The sequence below is a fragment of the Colius striatus genome, chromosome 2, assembly GCF_028858725.1.
Source record: "Colius striatus isolate bColStr4 chromosome 2, bColStr4.1.hap1, whole genome shotgun sequence".
NCBI lineage: Eukaryota > Metazoa > Chordata > Aves > Coliiformes > Coliidae > Colius > Colius striatus.
Genome location: NC_084760.1, coordinates 2654958 through 2669555, shown reverse-complemented (window position 1 = coordinate 2669555; position 14598 = coordinate 2654958). Strand labels below are relative to the sequence as shown.

The window sequence follows — 14598 nt, the reverse complement described above, 5'->3', positions numbered from 1 at the left end:
AAAAATATTTATTCCAATTACATTGACAGCTAAAAAATTTTCACTTTAAACGCAGAAATTATTATTTCTCCTTCTTTTAACACAGTTTGAATTAATTCTTAGTGTAGATTAACCATTTAATGGCATGATATATCAGAAATTAAAAAGAGTTAGAAACATAGTACAGAAGTGATTCTCTTACTTCTGAAGAATCTACCTTTTCTTCCCTGACCTATATTTCTCCACCTAAACCTATATCTCAGACTCCTCTTAATGTTCATCCTGCCTATCTTACTGTCAAATGCAGTTGAACATAAATTTACCTCATTATTTTTTTACTTCTCTTTTTTTATTCCTTCCTTCTTGTCACTCTTTTTAACACCAACATTGTCATAAATGTCCAGGAACAGAAGAGAGTCACTTCAGATGTTTTCCTCCTTAATTTCCTCTCCACAGAGATTGTGTTCACTTCTTGCCAAATCTTATATAAATCTTTAAAGATCATTTTTTGTCCTTGCCCATACAGTAAAACAGCTGTTGGGCCAGACCTGTCTTTTTTACATTTGTCTGCAGCAGTGACTCTGTTTCTCCTAAGAAGTTCATTAATTTACTTCTTAAGCAACATATTCCTCACTGGTTTGTCCTAATATTTTAGATGAGGGCTTTTCTCATACTGTGCTGCATCAGAGCAGGAAGGGGAGCAAAATGAAGCCTCCATAATACAAAGGGAAATGGTGAGCAACCTGCTGCAACACTTAGACAAACACAAGTCTATGGGGCTGAATGGGATCCACCCAAGGGTGCTGAGGGAGGTGCTGGAAGTGCTTACCAAGACACTTTCAGTCATTTATCAGCAGTCTTGGGATAACCAGAGGGGTCCCAGTGGACTACAGGTTATCAAATGTGACACCCATCTACAAGAAGGGCCAGAAGGAGGATTTGGGGAACTACAGGCCTGTCAGCCTGACCTCAGTGCCAGGTGAGGTTATGGAGAAGAACATCTTGAATGCTATTATGTAGGATGGACAAGAGAACCAGATGGCCAGGCCCAGTCAGCCTGGCTTTATGAAAGGCAGGTCCTTGACTTTCAAAAAGCCAGGCCATAAAGTCTTGACTAACATGATCTCCTTCTATGACAATGTGACCTCTTAGTAGTTGTGGAAAAGCCTGTAGGTGTTGTCTACCTACATTTGATGAAAACCTTTAACTCTGTTTCCCACAGCATTGTCCTGGATAAACTGGCTACTCATGGCTTGGAAAAGCATATGCTTTTCTAGTCAAATGGATTATAAGATCTTACTTACATCTGGATGACTGAGCCTAAAAAGTGGTGTGAATGGAGTTAAATCGACTTAGTGACCAGTCACGAGTGGTGTTCCCCAAAGATCAATGTTGGGACCAATTCTTTTAACATCTTCATCAATAATTTGGGTGAGAGTGTCAAGTGCACCCTGAATAAGTTTGCAGATGACACTGAGATGGAGTGTTGACTTGCTTGAGGGGAGGAAGGCTCTACAGAGGAAACAGGACAGCTGGATCACTGGGACAAGGCTAATCATATGAGATTCAGCAACGTTAAGTACTGAGTCTTTCACTTTCATCATAACAGCCCTATGGAATGCTTGGGGAAGCATGATGGAAAGCTGCCCAGAAGAAAGGGCTTGGGGTTATTGGTCAATAACTGGTTGAATATGAGCCAGCTGTGTTCCCACATGGCCAAGAAGGCCAATGGCATCCTGACTTGTATTAGAACGAATAGTGTGACTAGTAAGACTAGGGAAGTGATTGTACCCTTATACTTGGCACTGGTGAGGCTGCACTTTGAATACTGTGTTCAGTATTGAGTACAGTGATATGTATATTTTACCTTTTTGCCTACTTTACTAACAAGTAAAAGACCATTGGTAAAGGAATAAACATATTTATCTCATTTTGATTCTATTCTGCCTTAGTTCTCCATGCTTGCAGCACTATTTTTAAGCTCTTTAGAACAGATACTACTCAAATTACATTAAATATTATAACACTTCAAACATTGCAAAATAAGTCTTTTGATAACAGTTTTCTTGCCTGAAAAAGAATCAGCTACAGAGCAAGGTATCTTTCCACGTGCATCTTTCAAGAAAGTACTTGTGCATAAACCTCCAACCCAAAAAAATCCAGATCTACAGAAACTCATGGAAAACCTAAGTACAATATGCATGTGAACTAGGTTAAAACAGAGATCTCATTTTATTTTGATAAATGCCTACCTTTACTCTCCACGGTATTATATAAGCAAAATGTTTGTATAGGTCTAATCCAAGCAAGAATCTGCAACTGATGTTAAGGTGGCACATGATGAAAATTTTAATCATGCCAAAATTTTTCTATAGATAACATAAATTTGAACTTATGATCAACCTCCTGATGGTGATTCCATCACCTCCCTAGGCAGCCTATTCCAGTGTTTAACAGCCCTCTCAGTGAAGAAGTTCTTTTCAATATCCAATCCAAACCTATTCTGGCACAACTTGAGGCCACTAGCTCTTGTCCTATCACTTGTTACTTGGGAGACCAACCTCCACCTTGCTGCAATGTCCTTTCCATCCCCTTATCCATATCTGCTTGCATTTTCAGCTTTCCTATGTATTATTTACAATGAATCTCTTTCCTAATTCATCTTTTTAGCCATTGGAAGCCCATCTCCTCTGAACATACTTGTATTTCTTGGTATGAATTTATTTACCTTGCAGGTTAATCATTGCTGCTCCATGCTGAGCCATTCTCTGAATTTTCAGTAGCCATTTTTAGTTAATTTGTTAAGCTTTGTTGACAGTTTTCCAGCACAACCTTCTCTTTAAACAAAGTTACTAATTCACATAATGTAATATTTAGAAACAGTATTCCCATTCCTTCTGGGTATTCTGTGTCACGACAAAGCATTCATAATGCTTCACATATTAAGTTCCTGTAACTTATTTTTCATGTGTATTTTTACCATTTTAAATATTCATATTGTCTTCCAGTTATTACTATTTGCATGCTTTATTCTGCTCATTAAGGCAGCATTTCATTTCTGTATGAAATCTGTCCTGGGGTCTATAGGATAATTTATGATGACGATTTGTAATATGCCAGAAAATATCAGTTGTGCTTTTTGTGCCTTTCAGTCTAATTGCTAATTCATTGATCCACAGCTTCAAGTTCTCTGACCTTTTATTTTCAATGTCATTTGTCCTAAACTAAATAAGCAGCAGCAGATGTCTCCCTGACAAATAACTAACCATGTCCTTTTGTTACTTGAGCTTCTGTTTTTCGCTTCAAGTAACATCTGTATGTTCATAGACTTACAGACCTTCTCTGTAAATTCTTATCTTTCATGTTTGTAGTTCATTGAAATATACCATAATATGCATCTTCAGTTCTTTTTTGGGGGATTTTCTTTAAGGTGAAAGATCAAAGAGAATGTATTCTGCATGACCATACTATTAGCATCTAGAGCTTTAACACTACATCAACAGCCAAACGTTGGTCTCTGTACTCACATGCTGACAGTTGTTACTTAATCTCTCTGCAACAAAGGTTGCATGTGGTATTCACGTGGAAAATGTATAAACAGATCCTAATTCAGAGTAAATATTATACAGAAAATAATCTTCAGGTACAGTGCAGCAGCAAGTATTGAAAAAATGCCAGGGAAATAAAAAAACCCCCTCAATAGTCTAAAATATCAAAGAAATCCTAAGTCAGAACCTTAGGCCAAGAGTGCAAAATATGTGTATTAGTTCAATGAGGCACACAGCAGAAATACATATATGAATTCCCTGTGAAAGTGCAGGCAGCTACTGACTTCTGAAGTACAAGACTTCTGTATTTTACAATAAAACAGAAGTTGACAGTCAGTGGCTGTTTTTCAAAGAGTAAGAAACTTCCACACATTCTGCATTTAGTAAAGCTAGTCTTAAAGTAAGACAGAATTAAATGTATATACTTTTTCTTAATAGTCATAAATATGATTACAGTCTTTTGAGCTGATCACATCCCATGTTTCCCAAAGAAATTGGATGAAAAGTTTGTAAGGACATTCTTAGTACTCAGTATCAGAAGTGTCAGGAGACTGATGGTATGTTCTTCTCAGTAAGGGGTCTGAGATGTGTGGGGTTTTCTGATTATCTGTACTATTTATCTGAAATCACATGAGGCTAGGTTTAAAGTGAATCATGCCTTCTTATTTAACTACACTATGCCTAAGTAGTGTATTTTACAGTTATGATATTATGGTTTTCTAATTTTAACTTGCCCAATTTTAACCACTGGTCATGAAGATTTTTCTTCTAAATTTCCTTTTCTGTTGCTATGTGAAAATAACCTCTCTACTTCTTCCATTTCTGTTTTTCCTCTTTTTCATACTACCACACTTACCAAATCCTATCAATGACTTATCAAAGAATTGTACCTAACTTTTTGGAGCAAGATCCATACTCTCTTGACATTCTGATAGATAGCTCAGGATTTTATTTAAAGTATAGATGAACTTCAGGGAGTACACTACCCTAGGAGTCAGGATCCTTGATGATAATTAGTGTATTAGGTTGTAATTTCTGTTCCTTACCTTGACCATTTGACTGTCTATTTCACAAATAGGTGGTTACCCATTATCATCCTCCCTTGCCTCCTTTTTTTTACAAAAAGAGTTTATTTTCCTTTTTAGATTTGTCCAGGCACAGGTTCAAAAGTCTCTGGAAATGGTGGGAAGTAATTTCAAGTGCTCCCTGAGAATTTACTGGCAAAAGATTGCTAGCACTGGAGGAAATCAAGTGTGAATTAGCAACCGAATAATATGGAGGCTGGATTAAAAAAAATAACATATAAAAGTTAATACACAACAAATAACATGTTTTAAGTCTTAACTGGTACAATCCTTATTTGTATTATCTATTTGGATATGCCTGGTTAATGCATTTGGTTATATAAAATACTTAAGTTTCAGTTTACAGATGAAAACTGTGAGGTTGGGACATCCCTTTTTTCTATAGCAGCTAGCAACAGGACAAGGGGTGATGGGATGAAGCTGGAACACAAAAAGTTCCACTTAAATATAAAAAACCCCTCTTTCAGTGTTTGAATGAGGGAGCCCTGGCCCAGGCTGCCCAGGGAGGGTGTGGAGGCTCCTTCCTTGGAAGTCTTCAAGACCCACCTGGACACGTTCCTGTGTGACCTGATCTAGGTGACCCTGCTTCTGCAGGAGAGTTGGACTGGATGATCTCTAGGTCCCTTCCAACCCTACCATTCTGTGATTCTATGAATTCATTTTCACTGCACTGCCAGTGAAATGAATCATATCCCATCAAGGCAGCACTGTGAAGTCTTTCCACTGAAACACCAAAAGATGACTCTTTAGCTCAAGTACCATCTATGGTTTACAGCAATGATTAAGAACTGGTTGGACCCAGGGTTAGGACTGTATTCGTATGTGTGTGACACATTTTTATCCTCATGCAATTATCTGATCTTTACAATCACTTTTGTCACTGCAATGTTATGTGAGGAATGATAGATAAAATAGGGGTTACTGTTTCTATGTATTTGTCTGCTGAAGTGAAATACATGTTAAAATAAGGATTCTCTAATAGCAGAGCTATTGGGAAATTGGGGCTTCCCTGTTTTATTAGACAAATTTATGTATCTACATTTTTATTCTATCTCTTCTTTTCGTCCAAGCAGGTGATTTGCAATTCTGCTTTTCATGTCAAATCTTCAGCAAGTTATTTTTAGAGCTTCTCACAAATCTTTTAGCTCAGTCTGTTTCTACAATATCCATCCTTCAATGTACAGTACTCAATCACTGCAAAGATCAAAATAAGTTCCGCTGTACAGGAAAAGTTGATGGGTACATGTTTCCCCAGTCTTCCCTTACTCCATCTCTCTGCCTGCTTGGATCTTATTTTAACCTCATTTAACCTCCCAGGAGTAATCATTAAGGAGTTTTATTGCATGTTTGGTAGATAAGGAATTCTGCTCATAACTCTGAACAGGGCACACTCTGAATATGTTCACGTGAAGTGTTACTTGGATTTGTTTCGTTTGGAAATGTTAGCAGGGTGATTTTGAAAAACTTGCAGAGGACCTATATAAATCAACTAGAGTTGTGCTCATGAAGCACAAATGACACAACCAAATGAGTTGTAACTGTTGTTACTGGTACTTAAAAGCTCAGAAAAAAAGAAGTCCAAAAGCTCTGTGCTATGATACGTCTTTTGCTCATCCCCAAAGAATTTTAGTACACCTCAAGGTGAACATTTCATGGAAGGTGGGGAGGAGGGACTGTGGAATACTGGAGTATGACAACTTTCAGTGAGATTTCATTTTGGTAAAACAGTTTAAAGATGTTCTGGCAGGAGCTGTGTCCTTGGGAATGATGCCCAAAACACAACATCACAACTGTTTGGGGAACTGATAAGTACTACTTCTGACTTAAGTCCAAGATATACCAAATGAAACTGATTGTGGGTGTGTGTTGGTAAGAAAATCATTTCACTTCATCACAATAGCTTGGAATTGATTTGCATAGTCAATTTTTACTCTGCTGTTTCCTGACATCTTGGGGCCTGATTGGCAGTAATGTGTGGTGACTGTCAAGGATGAGTAACTTCTTTTCCTGCAAATAGATCTTAGTGTTGCCCCATACTCCTGACATCCACCTTTTAAATACTTGTATTAATGAGATCAGGGCATTGCAATATCTTTCTTATGAGGAAAGGCTGCGGGACCTGGGGCTGTTTAGTCTGGAGAAGTAGAGACTGAGGGGAGATCTCATTAATACTGACAGATATCTAAATGGTGTCTGTCAGGAGGTTGGGACATCCATTTTTTCGATGGTGTCTAACAACAGGACAAGGGGTGATGGGATGAAGCTGGAACACAAAAAGATCCACTGAAACATAAGAACAAACTGTTTCAGTGTTTCAGTGAGGGAGCCCTGGCCCAGGCTGCCCAGGGAGGGTGTGGAGGCTCCTTCCTTGGAGGTCTTCAAAACCCACCTGGACACGTTCCTGTGTGACCTGATCTAGGTGACCCTGCTTCTGCAGGGGAGTTGGACTGGATGATCTCTAAAGGTCCCTTCCAACCCTATCATTCTGTGATTCTATGATTTAACACATGCAGTTCAGATAAACTGTTGTAGATTGTAGCATAAAAATTAATGTAAAATTTGATTTTGAAAATAAACAACAAATCCACAATTTTCTCTAAGCTAAATTGTCTGTTTCTCTCTTCTAAATATGTGAAGAAACATGTTCAAGTGAGATGGTGTGACTGAAATTTGAAAATCAATTTGATGCAAAATGCACACTTGTATGAAGCTGCACTGTGTCCTTTATAGTAATACATAAAAACTTAGCTCAGGCTATTCACAATGATGCCCAAAGATAGAACAAGGGGCAAGGGGTATAAGCTGGAACATGAGGGGTTCCAAAGAAACACAAGGAAGAATTTCTTCCCTGTTGAGGTGAGGGAGCACTGGAAGGGGCTGCCCAGATGGGCTGTGGAGTTGCCTTGTCTGGGAACATTCAAACTCACCTAGATGAGTTCCAGTGTGCCCTACTGTAGGTGGTGCTGCTCTGGCAGGGATATTGGACTGGGTGAGTTTTTGAGATCCCTTCCAACCCTTGAGATTCTGTGATTCTGTTTATTGATGCAATATGTGTCTCTATGCATGTACACCCCTCTCCCCTTATTGTAGCTGTTCATAATAAAATCTTATTTTACCCAGTATCCCAACCTGCCTGCTCAGCCAACAAGAAAATTATATAAACAAAATGATATTTAGCCCACCAGCAGTTAGTTGTGGATAGAGTCTTACTCAACTAAGACAGCTTTTTGGGGTTTATTTTTGTATGTGTGTAAAATAACATTAATTATTTTATTCAATTATTTCAAAACATTTAAAGTTTTGGCATCCACAGGTCCCAAAAGGAAAGAGCTAAATTATACCTAATCTGAAGAATCATTTCATTGTTTCATGTTCTGAGCACATTTTATTTACTATCCTCCATTTCTTTGTGTGCAAAAGGACACAGAGCAGCTCTGTAGTCTTTCTACCTTGAATAACTTCATGTCATCTGTAAATTTCCTAATTGTGCAGTAGTTAGGCTACATCTGCCTTTCATGCATTCTTATTCATTATGTATTTGTACCCCTCTGCTGATCTTTGTCTTCCAGAATGAAGCAGAACTTCGTATAATACAATGAATAAATTGCATAATGACATTTTAAAGTGTTTCATAGACTTCATCTTACAAACATCAGAAACATTTTAACTCAACCACCACAGTTTTCTTCCTTATTTTTATTGAAGCTGATTTTTTAATAAGTTTATCCTGGTATCTTCACTATTTAAATAATGCCTAGAGCCTTTATAAGCTTTATTGAATTCAAATAGATGTAACAAGTTTTTCAAATGTGCCATCTTACATATACCCTGGGCAGAACAGGAGTAAATTAGGATCCAGTGCATAGAAAACGCTGCTAACATTTTTCTTCCTTAGATTTGTGACAATATCCTTGGTTAATAAAATCTCTACTGTATTAGCCACTCTTTTATTATTATGGCAGATGTAAATTCTTGTTTGAAATAGAATATTTGAGAACATACACAATACAAAAATCCTTCTGTTTTAATTTCACATATGATGAAGTGAAAAAAGTGATGACGATGATGAGGAAAAATTCAAGACATGTATTAGCCACATTGACATTAGATATTGAAAGAAATGAAGCAGCTATGAAATATTACTGAGTGGTAGTAAAAAGATTCTGAGTAAACCATCTTTCAGTAATTTTTTGTTGCTGAACAGTAAATACTGGGAAGCAGCTCAGCAGTTAGAATCATATGTGTAACTTGAGACAGTCCTATTACTTTATTACCAAAATGACAACTGCTTGCATATGTATAGTGTATGGCTAGTAATTAATCATAAATAATACAAGTCAGGAACACAGAAATAAGCAGGCATGACATTTAAACTCAGTTATCTGCTCTGGACTTGGTTTGGATTTTACAGGATCAAGTTAACTTATATTTGGTAAAGATAATAACTTCTAGTAGCAGCTTCCCAAGACTTGTGAGGAAGTTATCAAGAAGATGCATCTGACCTCTTCCCAGTGGTGCTTTGTCAGAAAGGCAAAATACAATGGGGAATAAATTAAAAAGCTACAAGGGTGGAAATTGCATAACCTCTCTAAACAAGCTGCTCCACTGCTTATCTGTAGAGAGTTTTTCACTATGCTTCTGTACAGAAAAGCAGTGGAACGAGCTATCTGGAGAGGTTATGATATAGTCACCATCTTTGAAAGCATTCAAAACTGACTGTGTGAAGCCCAGAGCAAGCTGGACTGATGATGTAGATGACTGTGTTTTAACAGCAGGTTGGACCAGAGAGTGATGTTTCCTGATGTCTCTTTCTACCTGAATTTTCCTATTAACAGGTAGTAGAAAAACATGAAAATGTATTTATACTAAAACAACATGAGTGGCTAGATCAAATGAAAATGGTAATAAAATCCAAATAAAGCCCTATTGGTTTCAAAAGGAAGGGAAGATCTTATGTCAAGAGCAAAAGCTCTTCACAGCATGTAACATTGTCTATAATCTATCAGCGTGAACAAGGCAGTTTAGGATAGATGATATGCTTAAAGGCAAGCTACACATCTTAGTTTTTTGAGACAATGGCAGGGAAGTGCAGTTCTATGAACAGCAATAATAAAAAATAAGTATTAGCCATTTTTGTGCTTGCTGTGTCTAGATTGTATTTAAACTCTTCATCCCTTTGACTAAAATAGGTGAGACAGAAGTTTTTCAGATAAGAATTATCAAACCAAAATTCAATCAATGTTTGTTTTTCCTCTCCCTAATGCAATTAGCAGAAGCTATTAAATGCTTTCAAAGTTCAGTTACCCCTAAAATGAACGTGGCAGTTTCTCTGAGTTGTATTTTATAGAGTTAATTTTAACAGACAAATTATCAATATCTGGAAATAGTAAACAGTTAATAGTAAATAGTAACTTACAATAGGAAATAGTAACTTAAATTACATGCCATGAACCGTGGACTACTCAACATTTAGGTAAATATTTGTTGCTGAATTTATTTTGAGCTGCATGCATAGGTTGAGTTCAGTAGAATTTTAAAGTTGCCTTCTTAGAGGTTATGTACTAAATTGCAGCCCTGTGCAACTGAAAAAAAATGTCCTCCCTGTTCTCTTTCAACGTTACTTTATGTAGAATGATCAACAAGATGCTTGGAAGTAAAATGGAAATGGAGAAACACAAGTATTTTACCATGCCTGAGAGTCTTCTGTAAAAGAAATAAATCATGCATACCTTGAGTGGTTTGCTGGAGAGAGAACATTCCTACAACTGCAACTGGGTCTGGCAATCCGTGCTCACAGAGTTCTTCAGTAATGTAGAAAGCAGGTCATACTTAGAGTGCATATGCTAGTATGAAAGGAGAAAATTTCATCACCCTTAAAAATGGAAGGTGAAGATGGAAGATAAGTTCTACTAAGAGTGTATCTCCAAGAATAAGTGCTGTTTATAGGACAATGATTTCAAGTAGATATTTTTTTCCCTTTAAAAATACAGTCATACATACATTCATTCTGAAAAAAACAGAATCATACATCATTATCAAGTGAGACAAATATTCATTGTTATGGAACTCATCAGAAAGTTACTTGAGGCTGTACTCCTTTGTTAACATTGATAAATGTAGATTGATAAAATCCGAATTTTACACACTCCTCTCCAATTCGTCCTGAGAAATTAACTAAAGATAATTATCTTGACTAAGGACAATTATCTTCTATTTCTTCATTGTAGAAGATGCTGGTACACAGTTTTGGAAACTAGGTTCCTTATTTCTCTTACTTTCAAGTATTAATATTTTAGAGTGAAAGAATTGCCAAAGGATATTAAGAGGGACAGACAACTTTTGGAGAGAGACCAGCGCAGGGACACCGAGGTGATCAGGGGAATGGAGCATTTTCCTTATGAGGAAAGACTCTGGGACATGGGGCTGTTTAGTCTGGAGGAGATTGAAGGGGGATCTCATTAATATTTACAAATATCTAAAGGGTGGGTGTCATGAGGATGGGGCAGCACTTTTTTTGATTGTATCTATCAACAGGACAAGGGGTGATGGGATGAACCTGGAACACAAAAAGTTCCACTTAAACATAAGAAAAAACTATTTCACTGTTCAGGTTATGGAGCCCTGGCCCAGGCTGCCCAGGGAGGGTGTGGAGGCTCCTTCCTTGGAGGTCTTCAAACCCACCTGGACATGTTCCTATGTGACCTGATCTAGGTGATCCTGCTTCTACAGGAGGGTTGGGCTAGATGTTCTCTAAAGTCCCTTCCAGTCCCTACCATTCTCAGATTCTATGATTATAAGATAATATATATTAACAAAAGGAGTTATATGTGACAGTATTACATTTCTACATCTGTCATTCTAGAAGCTTTATTTTTCTTCAGTCAGTAAAGTCTCTGGAATTTATTCTTGCTGCGATGCTTCATTTCTCTTCCCATGGTGGTGTATTAGTTCAGGAATATTGAAATAGGTAATGAAACTTGAAGAAAATATCTAGATATGACCTATTTTATGGGTCAACCCTTGTGGGTTGGGATATCTGTTCTCTTCTATCATATGAGACATGCAATTTATTTTTAGTTTGGTTATTTTTCTAATTTAATCTGCAACTTCTCTAGAGCTTTAGTCCACTGGAGACAGTTATAAACTATATTTACCTATATGGTGTATTTTGTGACAGTGTCTAGTGAGTGGACTGCAGATTCTGAGGGTATCAACTGCTTGCAAACTAATAGCCTGAGTTTTTATGCCTCCCAAACTTCTCCCTGTTGACCTATCACTTTCAATCCAAATCAATTTTAGTTTCTTACTTTACTGTTTTGTTTCTGCATCAGCTGGAGTGTCATCAATAATATGCAATCCATAAAAACTCAGCTGCTGTGGAATAAAGCCTTACTGGTCTGATTAATTCCTATGAGCTCTGAATACCAATAGAACTGTTACTTTGTGTCATGTTTTTGACCAGTAAACCCTTCCCAAATTAAATGAGTAGTAACAGGTTTTCAAATTGTAACTTAGAAGTTCTTTACTAGGGTAAGTCTAATTATATGATTAAATGTATTCCTGTGGGACCTGATCTAGTTGGACCTGCTTTAGCAGAGGGGTTGGAATAGATGATCTCTAGATCCCTTCCAACCCCTAGCATTCTGTGAATCTGTGATAAATGCTCCTAACAAAAGACTGTAGAAGAACATTGTGGAAAGTGAAACAACAACAACAAAAAAGGGAACAATGAAATAATATGGCATTGTGTGGGGTTTTGACTGTTACACAGGATGCACAGTATCAACTGAGCAACACAAAGTCTGTGAATGTATGGATTTATTTGAGTTTTCTTGGTATGAAATCCCTGGATCTTAGTTTAGAGCAGGCATTCTGAAAATGCTGTAATTTGCAGCTATGTTCCTTGGATTACAGTAATTCTTGGTAGCTATACCATTTCTGTTATTACATACCTATATTTATGTACCGTTTACAAGGAGTTCTTAGTTTACAGCTTGCCAAGTCTGGTACTGTATAATGTCTTTCTCTGAACTTCACTATTTCATATTTGCACATGTGCATGCATTCCCACCTACACATGCACACACGCTGCTACAAAAGTAGTCTTTCAGGAGCTGTTGGCAGAGATTAAAAGTTGATGCTGTAGATTTCTTGTTGCTATGATTTCCATTAAGTTTTGACTAAAAATCAGTGTAGACTATTTACCAGTCTTCTCTAAATTATTGCCATAATAACTATAAGTTATTGTAAATTGACAAAATGGATTCTATTTTATTATCTCAAATGCTGAGATTAATTCTTATCTACAGGTTTCTTAGTGATTTCTGCAGTTTAATAAAGACAGTTGTACTTTGCTGAAACCTACTCCCTACAAGAACCTTTAAGCTGTAGTACTTGTCATTTGAAACTATTCTTCATTCTGTACCAATAGTTTTATGTTAAAATAGGCAGAACTGCATCCTTGGTCTTTCCCTAGGCTTGTACAAGTGCATTCACTTCTGCTTCACAAATATATAAGCTTCTAAAGAGCACGGTGAATGAGTGACAGAGAGAAGACACAAGTTCTCTCTCATGTTTTAAAATGTATTAAAATATGTGATCATGAATGTTCATATTTTTTTGTGTGTAAGATGCACTATCTTTCTTCACTTCTCTCCCTGTAATTGTTCTTTAAATTCTATTGAAATGCTACTGTTAGTTTAGCAATCAGGAAGTAGAATGAACCTGTTTATTTTTAGGGAGAAGAGGGTTTTAAATGTCATCCTTCTTAGTACAAGAGCAAACCTCCATGTAAAGTTTGTGTATTGCCTGATCTGCTTGTCTGCTTCAACCTGTTTCTGCTGACTTATGGCCTGTTTCTCTCTATTTCTGTTAACAGAAAGCTGACCTTGCAGTTGCACCATTGGCAATTACCTATGTGCGAGAGAAGGTCATCGACTTTTCCAAGCCCTTTATGACTCTTGGAATAAGTATTTTGTACCGCAAGCCCAATGGTACAAACCCGGGCGTCTTCTCCTTCCTGAATCCTCTCTCCCCTGATATCTGGATGTATATTCTGCTGGCTTACTTGGGTGTCAGTTGTGTGCTCTTTGTCATAGCCAGGTAACATGTCAACTTTTGTGATTTTTTTGGCAATTGTTATCATCTTTTTATTACTAATAATTGTCAAAAGTCACAAAACTTTTCTTACTTTTATACTCTTCTATTTTAACTTCATGATGTACAGAAGAATAATTAATGATGAGGGTTCTCACTATTAATTTTCTCCACTGCCATACTAAGTCTCTAGTTCATGTCACCAAGTCTCGAGTATGCTAGCTAGCGTTCTCCTTTTATTTACAAATTGAGAGACACTATCAAGCTTATGAAACATCATTTCTGAATTATGCTGTGTTTAGAAAGACAGGGGTTGACAACATTTTATTTTACTAGCCTGATTTCATTTGATGCTCTGGTGATTAATCTCAAATTGAGTACTTAGCTGCCCATGTTAATTCTAGATGTCCAAATTCGGCCTTTGTTGCAAAGCAAGATACTTTATGTAGTTGGTTATCTTAGAAGCACAGTAACAACATCTAGTTTTGTGTTCCAGGTGCAATCTATGAGATAACTCACAGAACTTAAAATCCTGAATTGGAATGTATTTGGAAGCGTGTTTAGTTGAGTTTTTGTAGTCAAAGAAACTTTTAAATCTGTTTTCTTCAACATAGACAAGCAGGAAACATCTTCCACCTAAACTTCCCATTAGTTTTACCTTTTTCCTTGTTAAGTAATTAGAGTTAAATCCAGATGCTCAGAGGAAAACAGTTTTACATGCTGTTCCTTTGACTTTTGCTATGACAGCAGGAAAACAATTTCAAGACAGTAAATCAGTGATTCTCAGAGGTGTAAACTTAATCTCTTTTGCATATTCCTCCTAGTAGTCACTTTTAAATGTTTTAATAATCAAATACATATAAACTCTATTGGCTTTTATCTTTAATAAG

The 14598-nt window shown here is 36.9% G+C and overlaps 1 protein-coding gene across 1 annotated transcript in view; it reads left to right on the top strand.

Moving 5' to 3' along the window:
• The window catches only part of GRIK2 (glutamate ionotropic receptor kainate type subunit 2), a 421372-nt gene that overhangs the window by 256400 nt on the left and 150374 nt on the right, over window positions 1-14598 (top strand). Inside the window, exon 11 of the mRNA XM_061989233.1 lies at window positions 13491-13714. Coding sequence (XP_061845217.1) covers window positions 13491-13714 — 224 coding nt within the window. The remainder of the gene's footprint in view (window positions 1-13490; window positions 13715-14598) is intronic.